This window comes from Lampris incognitus, chromosome 12 (genome assembly GCF_029633865.1).
Source record: "Lampris incognitus isolate fLamInc1 chromosome 12, fLamInc1.hap2, whole genome shotgun sequence".
Classification (NCBI taxonomy): domain Eukaryota; kingdom Metazoa; phylum Chordata; class Actinopteri; order Lampriformes; family Lampridae; genus Lampris; species Lampris incognitus.
The window spans coordinates 3,433,474-3,456,834 of record NC_079222.1 but is presented as its reverse complement, the minus strand read 5'-3'; the positions used below and the strand labels follow the sequence as shown (position 1 = coordinate 3,456,834).

At 46.5% G+C, this 23,361-nt stretch overlaps 2 protein-coding genes across 3 annotated transcripts in view; one reads left to right on the top strand and one right to left on the bottom strand.

Annotated features, from left to right (window-relative positions):
• Positions 1–2,599: 2,599 nt before the first annotated feature.
• On the bottom strand, positions 2,600–22,925 carry LOC130121668 (zinc finger protein 436-like). Of its 2 annotated transcripts, none has more exons than XM_056290512.1 (4): positions 22,818–22,925; positions 11,357–11,528; positions 10,933–11,019; positions 2,600–4,643 (listed from the first exon to the last, which is right to left on the bottom strand). In XM_056290512.1, exons 1-4 carry the CDS (start codon positions 22,863–22,865, stop codon positions 3,343–3,345), a joined length of 1,608 nt encoding a protein of 535 aa, XP_056146487.1. In that variant the 5' UTR covers positions 22,866–22,925; the 3' UTR covers positions 2,600–3,342. The 2 variants fall into 2 exon arrangements, with proteins under 2 accessions (XP_056146487.1, XP_056146486.1); XM_056290511.1 differs by lacking the exon at positions 22,818–22,925 and adding an exon at positions 14,299–14,413.
• Positions 22,926–23,204: 279 nt separating this feature from the next.
• The window catches only part of LOC130121669 (phosphatidylinositol 4-phosphate 5-kinase type-1 beta-like), a 58,170-nt gene continuing 58,013 nt past the window's right edge, over positions 23,205–23,361 (top strand). The window contains exon 1 of the mRNA XM_056290513.1: positions 23,205–23,281. The gene's annotated coding sequence lies outside the window, so the exon portion shown is untranslated. The remainder of the gene's footprint in view (positions 23,282–23,361) is intronic.

The following is a 23,361-nucleotide window of genomic DNA, read 5'->3' as shown; positions in this document are numbered from 1 at the left end:
CTATAAACACCTGTTTCACACATGAGTCAGATTTGTTGAACTTCTTGTGAAAACCTCTACACACAAATCCCTTCATACATCACTGGCTGCACCATGTGCTCGTTTAGAAAGCGCTGGTGTCAATATCATGACCTCACGTCATCACAGCTGGAGCCCAATGAACACACAATTCCCCAGATGGAAACACAAAGAGTCAAACTTGTTCACACACCCATCAGAACCTCAGGATAGGTAGATAAAAGGGCCATGGGTCAGTTCACTTGTTTTGGAACAAAGAGCTGAAGGTAGAGGAAGAGGACACAGGAGAGGAGGTGGAAGAGGAAGAGGAAGAGGAAGGGCAAGGAGACAAATGGTTTCTGATGAGATTTGTGCAACTCTAGTTGACTATATCCTTGTCCATGGAATGTCGATGAGGGAAGCTGGGCAAAGAGTGCAGCCGAATCTGAGCCGCTTCACAGTCGCCTCTGTAATCCGGCCCTTCAGAGAGGACAATAGGTAGGGGTCATTCCCACACTGCGTTCTAGTGTAACTCTGGAGCGCTGCTACAGTACAGACATGTACTGGAGCTGTTTGCTCTGTTGTGCTGTGTGCTGTCTGAGATGCATTGTATTACTGTACCATATCACATACAGTCAAATTGGAGTTACTGCAGGCTCCTATTTTGTAAAATGGATGGTTTACTGTAATCCCATCAGTACTTCTATTCTTGCAGAACTGAGAGACGACCACCTAATGGGGGCAGAAGACGGCTATTTTCAGAAGAGCAAGAGATGGAAATCATCAATATGGTCATAGCCAACAATATCATTGGCTTGCATGAGATAGAGAAGAGAGTTATGGAGGATCAGGGGATATTCCAAGGCACTGATGCAGGCGGCATCTCAACAACTGGCCGCATTCTTCGACGGGACAGGTTGAGGATGAAACAGGCCTATCGTGTTCCTTTCCAAAGGAACTCCCATAGAGGCAAAGACCAGCGCTTGGAATATGTACAAGTATGGTTCTTCATACTGTATCAAGTATCTGAGTACAGTTATGTATTACTATAGCAATGTGTTTCAGAGTAGTCATGTACTGTACTGTGTTTCATCTCTTTTGTAGAGAATCTTTGATATTGATGCCAGAGATGCTCCTCATCAACTCCTCTTTGTCGATGAAGCAGGATTTAATCTTACCAAAAGGAGGAGAAGGGGGAGGAACATAACTGGCCACCGGGCCATTGTGAATGTCCCTGGCAAGTGTAACCAGGTTAAAATTAATGTTTTTATTTTATTTTGTTTGAGTACGAAATATCACCAAATCCTGTCTGTGTGCTGTTATTTTTGTCTACTACATTTTATTTTATGTCATTATTTACTTTTATGTATGTTTTACAACGACCGTCATATACGTGTACTGTCGCTTTAAGAGAGAGGTCTTGTGGGTACAGGGAAGAGGGAACGCGGGAGAGGCCATTTTTGTTTTGTGGGAGGAGTCTCAAGCAGCGATCGAGCCGAGCCACGCGTGTTTCTTACGGTAGGACGGTTTTTCTGGTTGAGGAGAACTTAACCTTGAGTATCCCTGTAAGAAGATACTGCAAGCTGTGGGATAAAATACTTGTTTATCCTTTCTTACATCGGAGTCCCGTGGACGGTTTCTCCTTCTAACGCACACGAGTGAAGTCCGGGCAGTGGTTGACCTTCGACCCCCACGTCCGTAAGAAACACCGCTCCCGCTGGAGGACTGGACGTTTGTCGAAGGGTTTGAAACCAAAATAAATGGCAAGGTGGGCCAAATAGAGTCCTGTGTGTCCCCGCTCCTTCCTTGATCATGATGATGATGATGATGATGAGAGACTGAGGGCCCCCCACAACACCTGGGGCCCCACCCAACTAGAACACAACGCAGAGCTAATGATGAGAGTGACGGGCGTGCAGCAGGCTGACCAGCATAGAACAGCATAGGACTGCCCCCGTTACACCAGCGAGGAGGGAATGTGACCATGTGTGCCGCCATCAGCCACCGAGGGGTCCTCCACCACCATGCCGCCCTTGGTCCACACAACACCATGCATCTGCCGGCTTTCCTCGATGGTCTGCGAGATCAAGTATACCGACTAGACCAGAGGGAGCCAGCACAGCCACAGCAGCCATGCTGCGTTGTCATTTGGGACAATGTCAGTTTCCACCGGGCTGCTCTAGTTCGTGACTGGTTCCCGAACAACCCAAGATTCAGCAGCATCTTTCTACCTGCATATTCTCCTTCCTAAACCCCATAGAGGAGTTTTTTCGGCATGGCGGTGGAAGGTCTATGACCGAGACCCCTACATCCATATTCACCTCCTCCAGGCCATGGAGGAGGCTTGTTTAGATATTACGGTTGAGGCTTGCCAGGGGTAGATAAGGCATACAAGGGTCCCCCCCCCCCGCTGCCTGGCTAGGGCTAATATTACCTGTGATGCTGATGAGAATCTCTGGCCTGACCCAGACCAGAGACGGGATGCTGAGGCAGAACACATGGCAGGTATTCTTTATGTACAAACTGTTTGGTTTTTTTCATTGGGTTAGTATATTGGTAAATACATGAAAATTATTTTACTGTAGTCTATGTTCTTTATCAGTTGCATATTTTTACAGTACATTTACTTTTTCACTCAATTTCAGTTTATTTTACTACAGTCCATTGGGGAATTACACATTTTGAAGATTTATACACGTGTTGTGTCTTGATATGGTGTTCATCATGTACAGAGGTTGTTCTGGGGGGAAACCACAAGTGCCATTATTCACTGCAGTAGCAGGTTTTTACGGTAGTGTTGTGAATTGATCTCACCAGTGTGTAATGGCTATTTTGCAGTGTATGTGTATTTGATGGCTTTTGTGTGACGTCTGAAGGCAAGGTGTGGTTTAGAGGTAGGATTACATGGTTCTGAGTGGTGAGTTTGGTTTTGACATGGAAGTTTGGAGTTTGTGAAGATGAGTGTGCAGTTACGCATTTGTGTTTAGAGTTTTGGGGAATGGAGCATAATTTCAAGAAATGTGTCTTGGCAATCAAAAAAAACTGTAATGTTTTCTGATCTAATGTGATTGGACAATTCTCGTGGCTGCCAATCATGTTCACACCCACCACCACGCCTCGTCTCGACTGTCAATCATCCACCGTCTACGAGCCTTGATAACATCTATAGGCTACGTTGTCCTTCTTAATAACTCTGTGACTGTGTGGACATTAAAGCAGCTGTCAGGTGTGCTGCGCCAAGGTCAATTGCGCCCCCCCCCAAACATTTTTAGCACCAGCCGCCACTGGTCTCACATCCTGGTCACTCCAGTAGTAGCTGTTTATGTGCACTCCGCATTAGCATCTTCAAGTTTGTACATCCACTGACTCTGTTGGCGTGTGACCCATCTGGTGTTTCTTCAGCTCGGCACGCTGTGAGCACACCTTACCACAAACGGCACAGCGATAGGGTCGCTCCCCTGTGTGGATCAGCCTGTGCAGCTTCAGGCTGCTAGCCTGCGTGAACCTTCTCCTACAAATCGTGCAACCATACAACTTCTCCCCCGTGTGGGTGACGTTGTGTTTCCGGAGATTGCTGGGATTACGAAACTTTCGGCCGCACTGGTCGCAGGCGTAAGGCTTTTCCCCCGTGTGCACGCTCATGTGATACTTGAGTTTCACCATGCTGCTGAGGTATTTGCCGCACACGCCGCAGACGGGCCGCTGACCCGGCTTCTGCCCGGTGTGGATCCTCATGTGGTTTTGGAGGGCGCTGGCGTGGCTGCAGCGTTTGCCGCAGGTCTCGCACACGTAGGGCCTCTCCCCCGTGTGGGTGAGCATGTGGTGCTTGAGGGCACTGAGGTGACTGCACCCTTTGCCGCACACATTGCAGGTGAACAGCTTCTCTCCCGTGTGCTTGCTGATGTGGTTTTGAAGGACGCTGGCGTCGCTGCAGCCGAGGCCGAGCTCGTCGCAGCAGTTGTGCTTCTGCATGTGGGTTACCCTGTGAACGGACAAGGACGAGGCGGAGAAGAAACGCTCGCCGCATATTTCACACACGTAATCTCTCTCTCCCGAGTGGAGGTTCTCGTGATCCGCCAAACTCCGTCTGCACTCAAAGGTCCTGGGACAAAGTGAGCAGCTGAAAGTCTTCCCCAAGGCCGAGCACTTGTGTCTTTGCAGCGCCAGCGCCCCGGGGAACTGGCCCTCGCAGAAAGCGCAGGTGTGAGTGCACGTTTTCTTGACTTTGTGCTGACGCATGTGTCTGTTAAACGTGCTCTTGTAGGCGAACTCTGTGCCGCATTCTGCACATTTGAAGAGCTTCTCTCCCGTGTGTCGCCTGGCGTGCGCGACGAGCCCCTCCGGCCTGGCGAACCGTTTGCCACACTGGGAACACAGGTGGGGTTTGGAGTGACTTAAATAGTGTCGATCAAAGAAGCACTTCTGTGCAAACGTTTTCTCGCAGGAGGGGCACTTGATTGGCTCGGTCTTCGTCCTTCTCTTTCTGATGGCAGTGGTGGTTTCTGGCAAGCCTTTGTGAGTGGACGTGATGTCCTGGACCACATCCTCATCACTAACTTCTGAAACTGGCTCTGTGTCCACACAGTCCTGCTTCTTAGGTAAAGACCTGGATCCAGCACAGTGCTCCTCGTGTGTGGAAGCATCACCTGCAATACATTTGTCAGTGTTCAGAGATTGAAAATAAAATGGCAAACAAAATAAAGATAAATATAAATACCAATAAAAATAAATATATAATTATACATAATAATATAATATATAATAATTATATATAATATAATACTATATATGAATATGAATATAAATAAATATAAATATATAATTATACATAATAATATAATATATAATAATTATATATAATATAATAATATATAATAATATAATAATATATAATATGAATATGAATATAAATAAAAATAAATAAAATGTCATCAAAGCAAACAGTATTAAATAAAGCTTAATTTAAGATGTACGTAAACCGTCTCAGCCATTCAACAATTTAATAATGTGGTGAAAATCTTAATTTTAGAAAAGATGGCGTTATTTAATTACAGTTGGAGAGGAATTAAAGATACAATCTTGAAGATAAACATGCAAACAAATGTCTTTTTGATATTTCTGTCACTGCCAAAATTAAGAAAACGCTAATACAAAATATCCTAACCGTTGACACTTCTGTAGGCGCACAGTGAAACAGCTGCTGTAGGACAGCACTCCCCTCTGATATGGCACATAGCATTTAATATGTCTTCAGTATGGCATCTGAACATGGAGGACCACGTCAGGTATCACAGAAAGCTGAATCAGCTCGTCTGGACACAACGCTGACTGGGAGAAACGTTTCATCACTCGAACCAACGACCACTTTCATATGCAAATGACCATGACCATTAACTGGAGTTACAGTGGTCATGTGTCCTATTCACAGAGGATTGGGGAATGATTGTAGTCACAGCATTGTAAGATGGTGACAGATGTGCCCCCCCCCCCCTCAGTTCAGGAATGGTCGTTCCCTCTTCACATAGATGGCCTCTTTGACTCCCCGTTCAAACAGCGTTCCTCCCTTCTGTGTGCACAACACAGGAGAGCTAACACGTCAGGCCAGGACTCCACAGTCTACACCAACTACAGTCTACACCACCTACAGGCCAGTGGCCACTCTTTCAGGGATGAGGATGTGCACATCCTTGATAGGGAGGAACGCCGGTTTGAACAGGGAGTCAAAGAAGCCATCTATGTGAAGAGGGAATGACCATCCCTGAACTGGGGGGAGGCGGGGGAGTATATCTGCACCATCTTACAATACTGGGGTTGCAACTATTCCCCAACCCTCTGTGAATAGTACACATGATCAATGGTCACACCCAAATTTGCATATGAAACTGGTGGTTGGTTTGGGTCATTATGGCACTGTATTGTTTATAAGGGTGGGGACGCCTGCAGTCACTGTATTGTTTATAAGGGTGGGGTACCTGCAGTCACTGTATTGTTTATAAGGGTGGGGACACCTGCAGTCACTGTATTGTTTATAAGGGTGGGGACACCTGCAGTCACTGTATTGTTTATAAGGGTGGGGTACCTGCAGACACTGTATTGTTTATAAGGGTGGAGACACCTGCAGTCACTGTCTTGTTTATAAGGGTGGGGACACCTGCAGACAGGTGAGACAGAAGAGGTCAGTTAGATGATGATGAAACGTTTCTGTCAATACACGTTGTGTCCAGCTGAACTGATTCAACTTTCTTTTTTGAGTCACCAGCCGCTTCCTTTCACCTGTCAGTGAGGAGTTTCACCAGGGGGACGTAGCATGTGGGAGGATCACGCTATTCCCCCCAGTTCCCCCACCCCCCCCTCCCCGAACAGGCGCCATGACCGACCAGAGGAGGCGCTAGTGCAGTAACCAGGACACACAGCCACATCCAGCTTCCCAGTTGCAGACATGGCCAATTGTGTCTGTAGGGACGCCCAACCAAGCCAGAGGTAACACAGGGATTCGAACCAGCGATCCCATGTTGATAGGCAACAGAATAGACCCCCATGCCACCCAGATGCCTCTGATACAACTTTCTGTGGTTTTCTTACCTGGGTTATGAGCATGCATCAAGACACATCAGCTAGGGTCAAGTTGGTAGAAGCAGCTGTGAAAGACTTCTACCACCAGTGTTTTGGGGGTTTGTGAGGGAGATATGTAAGTACTAGAAGAGGGATATATGTAAGTACTAGAAGAGGGATATATGTAAGTACTAGAAGAGGGATATATGTAAGTACTAGAAGAGGGATATATGTAAGTACTAGAAAAGGGATATATGTAAGTACTAGAAGAGGGATATATGTAAGTACTAGAAGAGGGATATATGTAAGTACTAGAAGAGGGATATATGTAAGTACTAGAAAAGGGATATATGTAAGTACTAGAAGAGGGATATATGTAAGTATTAGAAGAGAGATATATGTAAGTACTGGGATATATGTAAGTACTAGAAGAGGGATATATGTAAGTACTAGAAGAGGGATATATGTAAGTACTAGAAGAGGGATATATGTAAGTACTAGAAAAGGGATATATGTAAGTACTAGAAGAGGGATATATGTAAGTACTAGAAGAGGGATATATGTAAGTACTAGAAGAGGGATATATGTAAGTACTAGAAGCTGCTGTAAGCCGGAGTCAAATTCCTCGTATGCATAAGCACACATGGCCAACATAGTTGACTGTGATTCTGACTAACAGTTACCACCACACCAACTTTTACGTGCTTGGCACTGCAGTCTGGCATGTTTACTGGGGGTATCCATGAACATGCAGGTCATGAAAGCTGTTGCAGGTGCTCATTTTTACAGCTGCTGTCAGCCGGGTAGCACTTTCCCACCTTCAGTATCGTAACTAAGGCTGGAAGAAGGCAGATAGTGGCAAATCTGAGGAAAAGCAAAGTTGTTTTCCTGTAGCTGCTGAACAAGTCATAACATGCAGTACAGACGCTGCAGCATCAGTAGCTGAGACGGGTTGGACCATGTCTGCTGTTGTTTGGCAGTGGGCCGGGTGTTGAGCTAACGGCACTCGTTTCAAATGGATATCTGGGATCTGGAGCGGCTGCACAACACTACAAATGCCATGTACCGCCACTGGTGTGAGTTCAGCAAAGCTTTTAAATCTTGTGGATTATACAGGCGGCACGGTGGCGCAGAGGTTAGCGCGGTCACCTCACAGCACGAAGGTCCTGGGTTCAAGCCCTGGGGTAGTCCAACCTTGGGGGCCGTCCCAGGTCATCCTCTGTGTGGAGTTGGCATGTTCTCCACGTGTCTGCGTGGGTTTCCCCCGGTTTCCTCCCACAGTCCAAAGACATGTAGGTCAGGTGACTCACCGTACTACATTGTCCCTGTGTGTGTGTGTGTGTGTGTGTGTGTGTGTGTGTGTGTGGTCCCTGTGATGGTCTGGCAGTCTGTCCAGGGTGTCTCCCTCCCTGTTGCCCAATGACTGCTGGAATAGGCTCCAGCATCCCTGTGACCCTGAGAGCAGGATAAGTGGGTCGGATAATGGATGGATGGATGGATGGATGGATGGATGGATGGATGGATGGACGGATGGACGGATGGATGGATTGTACAGTGTGGCTGCAGCTCACTGGCTTCATGGAAACAGTGTATGGTGAAAACAGGAAATGTCATCATGGAGACGGGATGTGTGCTTTGATTCTGCCGGACTGAGGGACCAGGACAGTTTGTGAGGCGGTACCGGATACCCAGTAGGAACTACTTATAGATGCTTCGAGTGCTTTACGACCGTATTTCTGGTTTGCTTTGTTTTCAGTCCCACTATACACTGCAGCTTTTCTTTGAATAAAATTACTGATCAGCGTGTTCAACGTGACTAAGACGAAGGAGCTGGTTGTTGACCTGAGGAGGGGCGTGACACCAGTGACCCCTGTCTCCATACAGGGGGTCAGTGTGGACACTACAAGTAGCTGGGGGTGTATATAGACATTAAACTGGACTGGGTTAAGATCACTGACGCCCTCTTCAAGAGGGCACAGATCCGTCTCTACTGTTTGAGGAGGCGGAGGTCCTTCCACATCTGCAGACGATGCTCAGGAGGTGGTGTGGGTCTGTGGTGGCAGTGCTCTCCTGTTTGCTGTTGTGAGTTGGTGCAGCAGGTTGAGGGCAGCGGATTCAAACAGGCTCAATAAACTGATCCACAAGGCCGGAGACGTGGTGGGGGTGGAGCTGGACTCTCTGGCGGCGGTTTCTGAGAGGAGGACGCTGTTGAAGTTATGTACCATCATGGACAATGTCCCCAGTCCACTCCATGACGTGCTGGTCTGGCACAGGAGGACTTGTAGTGACAGACTCATTCTGCCGAAATGCACCACAGAGCCCCACAGGAGGTCGTTCCTGCCTGTGGCCACCAGACTGTACACCTCCTCCCTCAGAGGGTCAACACGCGGAGGTAATGGTCGCTGGGCTGCCCTCCCACTTGTGTTACCCTGTCGGGTTCTGTTTGTGCTGCAGTAGCGCCGTATAGAAAGGGTGTTATATGCTGGAGCATGGTGCACATATGTTTTATATTTTACTCTTATTTCTATTTCTTATTTATCTTTTATTTTTATCTTTCTTGTTTCTATTTTCTTGCATCTTGTTAGTTTTTAGTTTTCTCTTTACTGCAGCGTGAGTGTCTGTAATACAACCCAATGTCCCCCGCGGATGAATAAAGCATTCTGATTCTGATTCTGATTCTGATTATGGAAAATGCATTAAAAGGAATCACATAATAGGGCGTCCGGGTAGCATAGCGGCCTATTCCGTTGCCTGCCAACACGGGGATCGCCAGTTCAAACCCCCTTATTACCTCCGGCTTGCTCGGGTGTCCCTACAGACACAATTGGCCGTGCTTGCAGAAGCTGGATGTGGGTATGTGTCCTGGTCGCAGCACTAGCGTCTCCTCTGGTTGGTCTTGGTCTCGAACCTCCCCCCTTGACCTATCCGTCTTGGGTGACCCTAGCAGGAGCCAAGCTCAGGGCAGCATAGCTCTTGGGATCATTGGTATATACAAGCTTCTCCACCACGGCAAGGTGGAGATCCAGAGTAAATGGAACCATCCATCCATCCATTCTCCAAACATCTTATCCTCAGTGGTGCGGGGAGTCATTGAGCAGCAGGCGGGGAGACACCGTGGACAGGCTGCCAGTCCATCACAGGGCCCACACACACACACACACACACACACACACACACACACACACACACACACACACACACACACACACACACACACGCACACACACGCACACACATTCACACTTAGGGACAATTTAATACGGCTGAGTCACCTGACCTACATGTCTTTGAGTCACCTGACCTACATGTCTTTGAGTCACCTGTCCTACATGTCTTTGAGTCACCTGACCTACATGTCTTTGAGTCACCTGTCCTACATGTCTTTGAGTCACCTGACCTACATGTCTTTGATTCACCTGACCTACATGTCTTTGAGTCACCTGACCTACATGTCTTTGAGTCACCTGACCTACATGTCTTTGATTCACCTGACCTACATGTCTTTGATTCACCTGACCTACATGTCTTTGAGTCACCTGTCCTACATGTCTTTGAGTCACCTGACCTACATGTCATTGAGTCACCTGACCTACATGTCTTTGAGTCACCTGACCTACATGTCTTTGAGTCACCTGACCTACATGTCTTTGAGTCACCTGACCTACATGTCTTTGAGTCACCTGACCTACATGTCTTTGAGTCACCTGACCTACATGTCTTTGAGTCACCTGTCCTACATGTCTTTGAGTCACCTGACCTACATGTCTTTGAGTCACCTGACCTACATGTCTTTGAGTCACCTGTCCTACATGTCTTTGAGTCACCTGACCTACATGTCTTTGAGTCACCTGACCTACATGTCTTTGAGTCACCTGTCCTACATGTCTTTGAGTCACCTGACCTACATGTCTTTGAGTCACCTGTCCTACATGTCTTTGAGTCACCTGACCTACATGTCTTTGAGTCACCTGACCTCCATGTCTTTGAGTCACCTGACCTACATGTCTTTGAGTCACCTGACCTACATGTCTTTGAGTCACCTGACCTACATGTCTTTGGACTGTGGGAGGAAACCGGAGCCCCCGGAGGAAACCCACACAGACACGGGGAGAACATGCAAACTCCACACAGAGGACGACCCGGGACGACCCCCAAGGTTGGACTACCCCGGGGCTCGAACCCAGGACCTTCTTGCCGGAGGTGACCGTGCTAAGCACTGTGCCACCGTGCTGCCTGGATGGAACCTGACATCTTAATCTTGTAGTTTTTCAGACAGTATGAAAATATGGATCCATGTAGTTTAGAAGGAAATGTGAGAGCAAATAGGTGGAGAAAAGGAAAGGGTATTTTTAAGTCTTTTGATTTTCATTACTGCTGACTCACCTTGGCTGACCTCGGGTTTTCCTCTTACTGGCTCCATTCCTCCTTCATTTTTCTTTCTCATCTGATAGGACCCTCTGACAGGCAGTCCTATGATTCAGCCACAAGAAACCGTAACATCAGTGTTAAAACATGGATGGCTGACTCCTTATGACAACGATATTTACACTGAAACTAAAAAGGTAAGTTATCAAACAGGACACTCTGCAGCCTTCACACCTTAGACTTGCAGGGGTGGGCAGTCTTATCCGGAAAGGGCCGGTGTGGGTGCAGGTCTTTGTTCAGACCAAGCACTTACACACCTGCCCCCACTAATCAACCAGCAGAGTCTTTGCTGAGGAACTTGATTAGGAGTCACAGATGTGTGTGTGTGTGTATCCCTTTCTGGATAAGACTGCCCACCCCTGCTAGAGCCTACACCACTTACTCTTTTTGGGTCCATCAACTCGCCCTGGTGTGCGCCTGGCCTTCTTCTGCGTGGTCTTCCATGCACTTGCAGCCGGACTGGGCTCGGCATCGGCCCCGGACACTTTCAGCAGCTTCGCCACTTTGTCCACCGCACCTCTGGTCCACGTGTGCATGAGAGATGCAAACTGACCCTGCAGAGTAACCGGTGAGTCAAATGAGGGGACCGGTATGTGACCGTTCATGCTGGAGAGTAATAAGTTGCAGTTAGTGGCAGGACGAACTGGGTACCATTACACAACGAAAGACAGGGACAGGAACGTGTGGGTTATTTGCACATCCAACATCCAACATCCATCTAACAGCTGACGATGAAACGCTTGGAGAAGTATAACGTGCAAGCCTTACAAGTTACGTCTTCATCCTGGAAGCAAACCTTCTGCTAATGCCGCCTGGAGAGAGCGGCGACATTCACAGTCGACACATATTTGAACACCGTCAGTAAAAACATGTCAGAATGTAACGAGAACTTTCATAAACTCCCAGTGAAACGGTCTCATACTGACGGAGCTGACTCAGAGACGGACACCCTGGAGGAGTCACCGTGGAGCAGGGCTGAACCACTTGGGAAAATAATCTAACTGCGATTTTTTTAGACCAATACTGTGATTGCGATTTAGTATACGGGGCGGCGCGGTGGTTAGCACGGCCACCTCACAGCAAGAAGGTCCTGGGTTCGAGCCCCGGGGTAGTCCAACCTTGGTGGGTCGTCCCGGGTCGTCCTCTGTGTGGAGTTTACATGTTCTCCCCGTGTGTGCATGGGTTTCCCCCGGGGGCTCTGGTTTCCTCCCACAGTCCAAAGACATGTAGGTCAGGTGACTCAAAGACTTGTAGGTCAGGTGACTCAAAGATATGTAGGACAGGTGACTCAAAGACATGTAGGTCAGGTGACTCAAAGACATGTAGGACAGGTGACTCAAAGACATGTAGGACAGGTGACTCAAAGACATGTAGGTCAGGTGACTCAAAGACATGTAGGTCAGGTGACTCAAAGACATGTAGGTCAGGTGACTCAAAGACATGTAGGTCAGGTGACTCAAAGACATGTAGGTCAGGTGACTCAAAGACATGTAGGACAGGTGACTCAAAGACATGTAGGACAGGTGACTCAAAGACACGTAGGTCAGGTGACTCAAAGACACGTAGGTCAGGTGACTCAAAGACACGTAGGTCAGGTGACTCAAAGACACGTAGGTCAGGTGACTCAAAGACATGTAGGACAGGTGACTCAAAGACATGTAGGACAGGTGACTCAAAGACATGTAGGTCAGGTGACTCAAAGACATGTAGGACAGGTGACTCAAAGACATGTAGGACAGGTGACTCAAAGACATGTAGGTCAGGTGACTCAAAGACATGTAGGACAGGTGACTCAAAGACATGTAGGTCAGGTGACCCAAAGACATGTAGGTCAGGTGACTCAAAGACATGTAGGACAGGTGACTCAAAGACATGTAGGTCAGGTGACTCAAAGACATGTAGGACAGGTGACTCAAAGACACGTAGGACAGGTGACTCAAAGACATGTAGGTCAGGTGACTCAAAGACATGTAGGACAGGTGACTCAAAGACACGTAGGTCAGGTGACTCAAAGACACGTAGGTCAGGTGACTCAAAGATATGTCGGTCAGGTGACTCAAAGACATGTAGGTCAGGTGACTCAAAGACATGTAGGACAGGTGACTCAAAGACACGTAGGTCAGGTGACTCAAAGACATGTAGGTCAGGTGACTCAAAGACATGTAGGTCAGGTGACTCAAAGACACGTAGGTCAGGTGACTCAAAGACATGTAGGTCAGGTGACTCAAAGACACGTAGGTCAGGTGACTCAAAGACACGTAGGTCAGGTGACTCAAAGACATGTAGGTCAGGTGACTCAAAGACATGTAGGTCAGGTGAATCACTGTACTAAATTGTCCCTAGGTGTGAATGTGTGTGTGTGTGTGTGTGTGTGTGTGTGTGTGGACACTGTGATGGACTGGTGTCCTGTCCAGGGTGTCTCCCCGCCTGCCGCCCAACGGCTGCTGGGATAGGCTCCAGCATCCCCGCCAGCCTGAGAGCAGGATGAGCGGTTCAGGTAATGGATGGATGATGGATTTAGTGTACACATTTTTTTGGAAGCTCATTATCTTCCATTTTATCCACTAACCATAAGCAATAAATTGGATTAATTAGGTTAAAACAACTAGATTATTTTCCCAAATCATTCAGGCCTGACTCCCGTGCACCTGCTTTTGTGTAGTAAATTAAATCCACCTGTTTTTGCAGGTCTAACCCCGCCCCCCAGATTAGAAGCGGAGCAGAAAACCAGCAGTACTACTGGTAGCACGCAAGGACTGGCGTTTTAGCAAAATCTGCCACCTTTAACAGTTGTGACCATAGTTGTGTCTAACGCACAGAGCGCCACCTCGAGGTCGTCACTAGATGGCGTTGCTACCCGGGACTATCCTGATCACACCAAACCCCACATCTGCACTGGTGCGCGACGCGTTATGATGGATCCCACTGCTTTTCTGGGCAAGACACGACGGATTCTAGGGAGACCCGCCCCTACTCTATCTCTGATTGGCTAACCCTATCCCTAACCCCACCCTAACAAAGGAGGCGACGAATACTAGCCAATCAGAGGCAGAGTTCGCGGAAAACGGGTACGAGCACTGGCCAATCAGAGACAGAATGCCCAGAAAAGCGGTGGGTTTCATAATAACGCGTAAGGCACTGGCGCGTGCGTGCGTGCGTGCGTGTCCACAGCACTACCGTCATGGCCGTGTTAAACTGCCGGGCTTCCTCTAACAGAGGCGGCTCAGCCTCCTCTTCCTCATCCTTCACGCGGCCTCCGTGGGAGCCGAGAGCCGCGCAGCGGTGCAGGGTCAGGGCGGCGCACTCCTCCAGGAGCCTCCTCACCTCCACAACCGCAGCCTCCACCAGCGCCTCCATAACGGCGGACATCTGCGTGTGAAACGCGTCGTGGCTAAACATGTTTTCAGATGCGTCGCCGGGTTGCTAATGGCAACGCTACTGCAGGTTTTCTCCTCAGCCGCATGGCAGACACCCCGCGCCGTGTGGCCTGTCAGCTCAGTGTGTTGTTGTTCCTGCTTCTTCTTCTTCTTCTGCTGCTGCCGCCGCTCATGCAGAATTTGATGCAAACTCAGTGTTGTGTTTTTCCGCCCTCTGCTGGAACTTCGTAGGCATTGCCTGTGTGACTGTGGGCAGGTCGAATATCCACTCCCGAAGAAGCAATACCCTTGGAACCACAACGTCTCGTTGACTCTGTTTCTAAGATGACGAACCAGAAAGCTATTAAGACCCCTTACATAATAGGGCGAGTACTTTGTAGTAAAAATATGTAAATTGCATAATGATAATTCACAGCTGATGATGCGTATGGCATGAAACAGGCTTGTACTGTCTCATAAAGGATTTACTTGACTCACTGGATTAATCATATATATTTAAGCTCAAGGTATACATCTCCTCGAGGATGGATGGATGGATGGAGGGGCTTTTTTGGAGGACGGTTTTATTTTTGTTTTGTTTTGTAATGTTCCTTTAATAATTAAATAACATAATAATAATAATAATAATAATTGCCCTTTATATGCCTGCCCTGTGACGGCCTGGCGGCCTGTCCAGGCGTCTCCCCACCTGCCGCCCAGTGGCTGCTGGGATAGGCTCCAGGATAAGCGGTTTGGATGATGGGTGGATGGATCCTGGTCTCCCAGTCAGCTCATGTTGGTTCGGTGTGAGGACCCACACACGGTAAAGTACCGTGGCCACGTTACTGGTGTTGGTGCTGTGCCCTGAGACAGGGGAACTAGTGAGGGGAGAGGGACGAAGAAACCACCACGCATCTCTTGCCTTCACTCGCCTGTATGTAGTGACGGAGAGGCATCACCGGTCCATCGATGCACAATTAACCCAGACAAGAACCTGCATTACCTGTTTGTACTATTTACACTATTAGCAACATAGTCGAAATAACAATGAAACCATGTGTTATGAAAATGGAATACAAGGAGTGCAACTGCACGACCCTGAAATGAATGAAATTATGTCGACTGAAAAATCAAACTAGTTTTAAATTCCTACACACTCCCCCTCCAAATAGATGCTGTCCCCAACATCCTAACATTTGACCTTTAGTGCAAATTAGGGGTTAAACCACCTACCATCAGTAAACCTACGGTGCCATATTACACACTATCACTGTTGCTACACCTGATGTGCTACATATGTAGTTTTACACGATGGAGCTCTTTCATACATCATTTCATATGGATTAATACCCAGTCAGAGACAGAGAGAGACAGGGAGCGAGAGAGAGAGAGTAAGAGAGAAAGAGAGAAAGAGTGAGTGAGAGACGGAGGGTGAGAGAGAGGGTGACCGGGAGTGAGTAAGAGAGAAAGGGTGAGGGAGAGAGAGACGGTGACAGAGAGTGAGGGAGAAACAGAGAGCAAGAGAGGGAGAGAGAGTAAGAGAGAAAGAGTGAGAGAGTGAGTAAGACGGTGAGAGAGAGTGAGAGACGGAGGGAGAGAGAGAGGGTGAGCGAGAGGGTGAGAGAGAGGGTGAGAGAGAGGGTGAGCGAGAGTGAGTAAGAGAGAGACAGAGAGAGACAGAGAGAGAGAGAGTAAGAGAGAAAGAGTGAGAGAGTGAGTAAGACGGTGAGAGAGAGTGAGAGACGGAGGGTGAGAGAGAGGGTGAGAGAGAGGGTGAGAGAGAGGGTGAGCGAGAGTGAGTAAGAGAGAGACAGAGAGAGAGAGAGTAAGAGAGAAAGAGTGAGTGAGAGAGTGAGAGACGGAGGGTGAGAGAGAGGGTGAGCGAGAGTGAGTAAGAGAGAAAGGGTGAGGGAGAGAGAGACGGTGACAGAGAGTGAGGGAGAGACAGAGAGCAAGAGAGTGAGAGAGTGCGAGACAGAGAGGGTGAGAAAGACTGAGTGAGAGAGTGAGAGAGCATGATTAAGCGAGAGAGAGAGAGAGACTTTAGGGCTTTCTTGTTGTAGTATATTTCTTTACTTTACTGTTTCTTTACTGTACTATGTTTCTTTGCTGTACTGTTTCTTTACTGTACTATGTTTCTTTACTGTACTATGTTTCTTTGCTGTACTGTTTCTTTACTGTACTATGTTTCTTTGCTGTACTATGTTTCTTTGCTGTAGTGTGTTTCTTTACTGTACTATGTTTCTTTACTGTACTGTTTCTTTACTGTACTATGTTTCTTTGCTGTACTATGTTTCTTTACTGTACTATGTTTCTTTACTGTACTGTTTCTTTACTGTACTATGTTTCTTTACTGTACTATGTTTCTTTGCTGTACTGTTTCTTTACTGTACTATGTTTCTTTGCTGTACTATGTTTCTTTGCTGTAGTGTGTTTCTTTACTGTACTATGTTTCTTTACTGTACTGTTTCTTTACTGTACTATGTTTCTTTGCTGTACTATGTTTCTTTACTGTACTATGTTTCTTTACTGTACTATGTTTCTTTACTGTACTGTTTCTTTACTGTACTATGTTTCTTTACTGTACTATGTTTCTTTGCTGTACTGTTTCTTTGCTGCACTACGTTTCTTTGCGGTACTATGTTTCTTTGCTGTACTGTTTCTTTGCTGTACTGTGTTTCTTTGCGGTACTGTGTTTCTTTGCTGTACTTTTCTTTGCTGTACTGTGTTTCTTTGCTGTACTGTTTCTTTGCTGTACTGTGTTTCTTTGCTGTACTGTGTTTCTTTGCTGTACTGTTTCTTTGCTGTACTGTGTTTCTTTGCTGTACTGTGTTTCTTTGCTGTACTGTTTCTTTGCTGTACTGTTTCTTTGCTGTACTGTGTTTCTTTGCTGTACTATGTTTCTTTGCTGTACTGTTTCTTTACTGTACTATATTTCTTTGCTGTAGTGTGTTTCTTTGCTGTACTATGTTTCTTTGCTGTACTATGTTTCTTTGCTGTACTGTGTTTCTTTGCTGTAGTGTGTTTCTTTGCTGTACTATGTTTCTTTACTGTACTATGTTTCTTTGCTGTATTATGTTTCTTTGCTGTACTGTGTTTCTTTGCTGTACTATGTTTCTTTACTGTACTATGTTTCTTTGCTGTATTATGTTTCTTTGCTGTACTGTGTTTCTTTGCTGTAGTGTGTTTCTTTGCTGTACTATGTTTCTTTACTGTACTATGTTTCTTTGCTGTAGTGTGTTTCTTTACTGTACTATGTTTCTTTGCTGTAGTGTGTTTCTTTACTGTACTATGTTTCTTTGCTGTACTGTGTTTCTTTACTGTACTATGTTTCTTTGCTGTACTGTGTTTCTTTACTGTACATTGTTTCTTTGCTGTACTATGATTCTTTACTGTACTATGTTTCTTTGCTGTAGTGTGTTTCTTTGCTGTACTATGTTTCTTTACTGTACTATGTTTCTTTGCTGTACTATGTTTCTTTGCTGTAGTGTGTTTCTCTACTGTACTGTGTTTCTTTACTGTACTATGTTTCTTTGCTGTACTATGTTTCTTTGCTGTAGTGTGTTTCTTTGCAGTACTATGTTTCTTTACTGTACTATGTTTCTTTGCTGTAGTGTGTTTCTTTGCTGTACTATGTTTCTTTACTGTACTATGTTTCTTTACTGTACTATGTTTCTTTGCTGTACTATGTTTCTTTGCTGTAGCGTGTTTCTCTACTGTACTGTGTTTCTTTACTGTACTATGTTTCTTTGCTGTACTGTGTTTCTTTACTGTACTATGTTTCTCTGCTGTACTGTGTTTTTTTTACTGTACTATGTTTCTTTGCTGTACTGTGTTTCTTTACTGTACTATGTTTCTTTACTGTACTATGTTTCTTTGCTGTACTGTGTTTCTTTACTGTACTATGTTTCTTTACTGTACTATGTTTCTTTACTGTACTATGTTTCTTTGCTGTACTATGTTTCTTTACTGTACTATGTTTCTTTGCTGTAGTGTGTTTCTTTACTGTACTGTGTTTCTTTGCTGTAGTGTTTTTCTTTGCTGTACATTGTTTCTTTACTGTACTATGTTTCTTTGCTGTACTATGTTTCTTTGCTGTACTATGTTTCTTTACTGTACTATGTTTCTTTGCTGTATTGTGTTTCTTTACTGTACTATGTTTCTTTGCTGTAGTGTTTTTCTTTGCTGTACTATGTTTCTTTACTGTACTATGTGTCTTTGCTGTACTATGTTTCTTTGCTGTAGTGTGTTTCCTTGTTCTAGTGTGTTTCTTTACTGTACTATGTTTCTTTGCTGTAGTGTGTTTCTCTACTGTACTGTGTTTCTTTACTGTACTATGTTTCTTTGCTGTACTATGTTTCTTTGCTGTAGTGTGTTTCTTTGCAGTACTATGTTTCTTTACTGTACTATGTTTCTTTGCTGTAGTGTGTTTCTTTGCTGTACTATGTTTCTTTACTGTACTATGTTTCTTTACTGTACTATGTTTGTTTGCTGTACTATGTTTCTTTGCTGTAGTGTGTTTCTTTACTGTACATTGTTTCTTTGCTGTACTATGTTTCTTTGCTTACTATGTTTCTTTGCTGTACTATATTTCTTTACTGTACAATGTTTCTTTACTGTACTATGTTTCTTTGCTGTAGTGTGTTTCTTTGCTGTAGTGTGTTTCTCTACTGTACTGTGTTTCTTTACTGTACTATGTTTCTTTGCTGTACTGTGTTTCTTTACTGTACTGTGTTTCTTTGCTGTACTATGTTTCTTTACTGTACTATGTTTCTTTGCTGTACTATGTTTCTTTTCTGTAGTGTGTTTCTCTACTGTACTGTGTTTCTTTATTGTACAATGTTTCTTTACTGTACTATGTTTCTTTGCTGTACTATGTTTCTTTTCTGTAGTGTGTTTCTCTACTGTACTGTGTTTCTTTACTGTACAATGTTTCTTTACTGTACTATGTTTCTTTGCTGTACTATGTTTCTTTTCTGTAGTGTGTTTCTCTACTGTACTGTGTTTCTTTGCTGTACTATGTTTCTTTGCTGTACTGTTTCTTTGATGTACTATGTTTCTTTGCTGTAGTGTGTTTCTTTGCTGTACTATGTTTCTTTGCTGTACTATGTTCTTTACTGTACTGTGTTTCTTTGCTGTTCTATGTTTCTTTACTGTACTGTGTTTCTTTTACTGTACTGTGTTTCTTTGCTGTACTATGTTTCTTTGCTGTACTATGTTTCTTTGCTGTACTATGTTTCTTTGCTGTACTATGTTTCTTTACTGTAGTGTGTTTCTTTGCTGTACTGGTGTTTCTTTGCTGTACTATGTTTCTTTGCTGTACTATGTTTCTTTACTGTAGTGTGTTTCTTTGCTGTACTGTGTTTCTTTGCTGTACTATGTTTCTTTACTGTAGTGTGTTTCTTTGCTGTACTAAGTTTCTTTGCTGTACTATGTTTCTTTACTGTACTATGTTTCTTTGCTGTACTGTGTTTCTTTGCTCTACTATGTTTCTTTGCTGTACTATGTTTCTTTGCTGTACTGTGTTTCTTTGCTGTACTATGTTTCTTTGCTGTACTATGTTTCTTTGCTGTACTATGTTTCTTTACTGTACTATGTTTCTTTGCTGTACTAGTTTCTTTGCTGTACTATGTTTCTTTACTGTACTATGTTTCTTTACTGTAGTGTGTTTCTTTGCTGTACTATGTTTCTTTGCTGTACTATGTTTCTTTGCTGTACTATGTTTCTTTACTGTACTGTCTATTTTCAATAATGTTTTCCATTGATGTTTGACTTTTTCAGTGTTCAAACATTTGCTTTGGCAATATGTACATTGTTGATCATGCCAATGAAGCCATTTGAATTTGAATTTGAATTTGAATTTGAATTTGACAGAGACACAGAGAGAGAGAGAGAGAAACCGAGAGAAAGAGGGCAAGAGAGAGAGCACGCAAGGGAGAGAGTGAGAGAGAGAGAGTGAGAGAGAGAGAGAGAGAGAGAGAGAGAGAGAGAGAGAGAGAGAGAGTGATGAGAGAGAGAGAGAGAGAGTGAGAGAGAGAGAGAGAGAGAGAGAGAGAGAGAGAGAGAGAGTGAGAGAGAGAGAGAGAGAGAGAGAGAGAGAGAGAGAGAGAGAGAGAGTGAGAGAGAGAGAGAGAGAGAGAGAGAGAGAGAGAGAGAGAGAGAGAGAGAGAGAGAGAGAGAGGAGAGAGAGAGAGGGAGAGAGAGGGGGGGGGGAGAGTGAGAGAGAGAGAGACACTTCACACACATTGAAATACTAGTAGCAATAACACCGATACTCCTATACATGTTGAAAAACAATCCTCATACACAAAAAAACAGAGACACAGACCTTCCCTTTTTCAGAGATTAAGAAGAAGTAATTGGTTTTGTACAGAACAACTTCATGTCCCCAGAAAAAAATAAAAAATAAATTCCTCCAAGGTTGAAATCATTTTGAAATACGTGAACTCAGGTTTCAGCCCTGAGCAGGAGCATAGCGTGTGTGGACCTTGTGTCTTTCATTTTGTTTCTTCCACTGAGCCAAAACGCTCATTTTAGCCTGACCTGTCAGGAAACTACCCAAGGTGACACGTCTGCACTGTGCTGCCGTGTACCTGGGACAGAGACAGAGACAGAGACAGAGAGACAGAGAGAGAGACAGAGAGACAGAGAGAGAGAGACAGAGAGAGAGACAGAGAGACAGAGACGGAGACAGAGAGACAGAGACGGAGAGACAGACAGAGACGGGACAGGAGAGAGGAGACAGAGAGAGAGACAGAGACAGAGACAGGAGACAGAGAGAGAGACAGAGAGAGAGACAGAGAGAGAGACAGAGACGGGACAGAGACAGAGACAGAGAGACAGAGACGGAGAGACAGACAAGACAGAGAGAGACAGAGAGAGAGAGAGAGACAGAGACAGAGACGGAGACAGAGACAGAGACAGAGAGAGAGAGAGACAGAGACAGAGACAGAGACAGAGACAGAGGAGAGAGAAGACAGAGACAGAGACAGAGACAGAGAGCGAGAGAGAGACAGGACAGAGAGAGAGAGACAGAGACAGAGAGCGAGAGAGACAGAGACAGAGACGAGAGACAGAGAGAGAGAGAGCTGACAGAGACAGAGACAGAGAGACAGAGAGAGAGAGAGGGGGAGAGACAGAGACAGAGACAGAGACAGAGACGGAGAGAGAGAGAGAGAAACAGAAAGAGAAACAGGGAGAAAGAGGGCAAGACAGAGAGCACAAGGGAGAGACAGAAACAGAGAAACAGAGAAAGAGGGCAAGACAGAGAGTGCAAGGGAGAGAGAGAGGGAGAGGGAGAGAGCAAGAGAGGTAGAGAGAGAGAGGAGTGGGAGAGAGAAAGCAAGAGAGCGAGAGGGAGGGAGGGAGAGCGAGAGGAGAGAGGGAGAGAGGGGGGAGAGGGAGAGGGATAGAGCAAGAGAGGTAGAGAGAGGGGGGGAGGGAGAGAGAGGGGGGGAGAGGGAGAAGGGGGGAGAGCGAGAGGGAGAGAGAGAGAGGGGGAGAGGGAGAGCGAGAGAGCGAGAAGGGGGAGAGGGAGAGGGAGAGAGAGAGGGGGAGAGGGAGAGCGAGGAGAGCGAGAGAAGGAAGGGAGAGCGAGAGAGCGAGAGGGGGAGAGGGAGAGGGATAGAGCAAGAGAGGTAGAGAGAGAGAGGTAGAGAGGGAGAGAGAGAGAGAGAGAGAGAGAGAGAGAGAGAGAGAGGGGGGGGGGGAGCGAGAGGAGGGGGAGAGGAGAGAGAGAGAGAGCAAGAGGGCGAGAGGGAGAGAGAGAAGGAGAGCGAGAGGGAGAGAGGGGGAGAGGGAGAGGAGAGAGAGAGCGCGAGAGGGGCGAGAGGGAGAGAGAGAGGGAGAGCGAGAGGGCGAGAGGGAGTGAGTGAGAGAGAGAGAGAGAGAGAGAGAGAGAGAGAGAGAGAGAGAGAGAGAGAGAGAGAGGAGAGAGAGAGGGAGAGAGAGAGAGAGAGAGGGTGAGAGAGAGAGAGAGAGAGAGAGAGAGAGAGAGAGAGAGAGAGATGAGAGAGAGAGAGAGAGAGAGAGGAGGAGAGCGAGAGGGGATGAGAGAGAGGGAGAGAGAGAGGGGAGAGCGAGAGGAGAGGCGAGAGGGGGAGAGCGCGAGGGGGAGAGGGAGAGGGAGAGAGAGAGGGGGGGAGAGGGAGAGAGCGAGAGAGGGGGAGAGGAAGAGGGAGCGATTCTAATAAAACCCCTCGGTGTATTTGCTTATTGCGGACCTTCGTTCCTGACCACGTCGGCTGGATGAGGTAAGAACGGATACGACTTTCTTCACGCTGAGCTTTATTCTGCAGCCACCTTGCATCCACCTGCCTGTGCTGTTTTGATTATAGCGCCGCTGCTGACTCGTCTCCATACACCCTTAGCTGCACAAGTGGGTCAAAGACGACTTGCCGAGGTCGCTTTCTTGCAATATCGTGGTGATGCGACGTCGTCATCGTTTCGTGGTTGCTGCCGCTCTTCAGAAACACGTTGTCCACTTACCTTTGTGCGCGTTTTGAAGGCAGCCGAAGTATTTGGCGCCTTCAGCATGTTGGGATACACCCTGCTGCAGCGTCGACAGGTCGGGTCATACGAGGTCCGGCGCACTTGTTGTGCAGCGTTGCTCCACTTCCTCCGCGAAAGAAAGAGGAAGTTAGCGCTGGGCGTGTAACACGGCGAGTGTGACTTCAAAAGCTCGCATTGTTCTGCCCAACACTTCACGATTTCCTCATTTGTTTCCAATAAACCCGGTGACGTCACCCTCTACTGGCTAACCACATGTAGCGAGGAGGGAGCACACGGGCCGCCGCAGCTGCTGTGGCGTGACGTCAGCGGCGTGCTGTCTTGTTGATAAAGAAGCGAGGCGAAAGAAAAGAAGAAGAAAGGAAGCGAGGAGCGGGTTTGGCGCAGATCAGAGGATCCGGGTCTGTCTGTCGCGGAGTCGCAGGCGTGAGAGAACAGCGGCGGTAAATACGACCAACTTTGACAGTCGTGGTGTTTGGGCAGGTGAGGGTGGAGGGCAGATTGCGGGGCTGTGGGGCGGCAG

What these genes read in the sequence shown, in the direction of transcription:
- LOC130121668 (XM_056290511.1), bottom strand. Translation starts at nt 14,373, where the DNA reads ATGTTTAGCCACGACGCGTTTCACACGCAGATGTCCGCCGTTATGGAG. An exon ending in TGGAGGCTGCGGTTGTGGAG is followed by an intron (nt 11,529 to 14,298) that starts GTGAGGAGGCTC and finishes GTTACTCTGCAG; the next exon opens with GGTCAGTTTGCATCTCTCAT. An exon ending in AGTTGATGGACCCAAAAAGA is followed by an intron (nt 11,020 to 11,356) that starts GTAAGTGGTGTA and finishes GCTGAATCATAG; the next exon opens with GACTGCCTGTCAGAGGGTCC.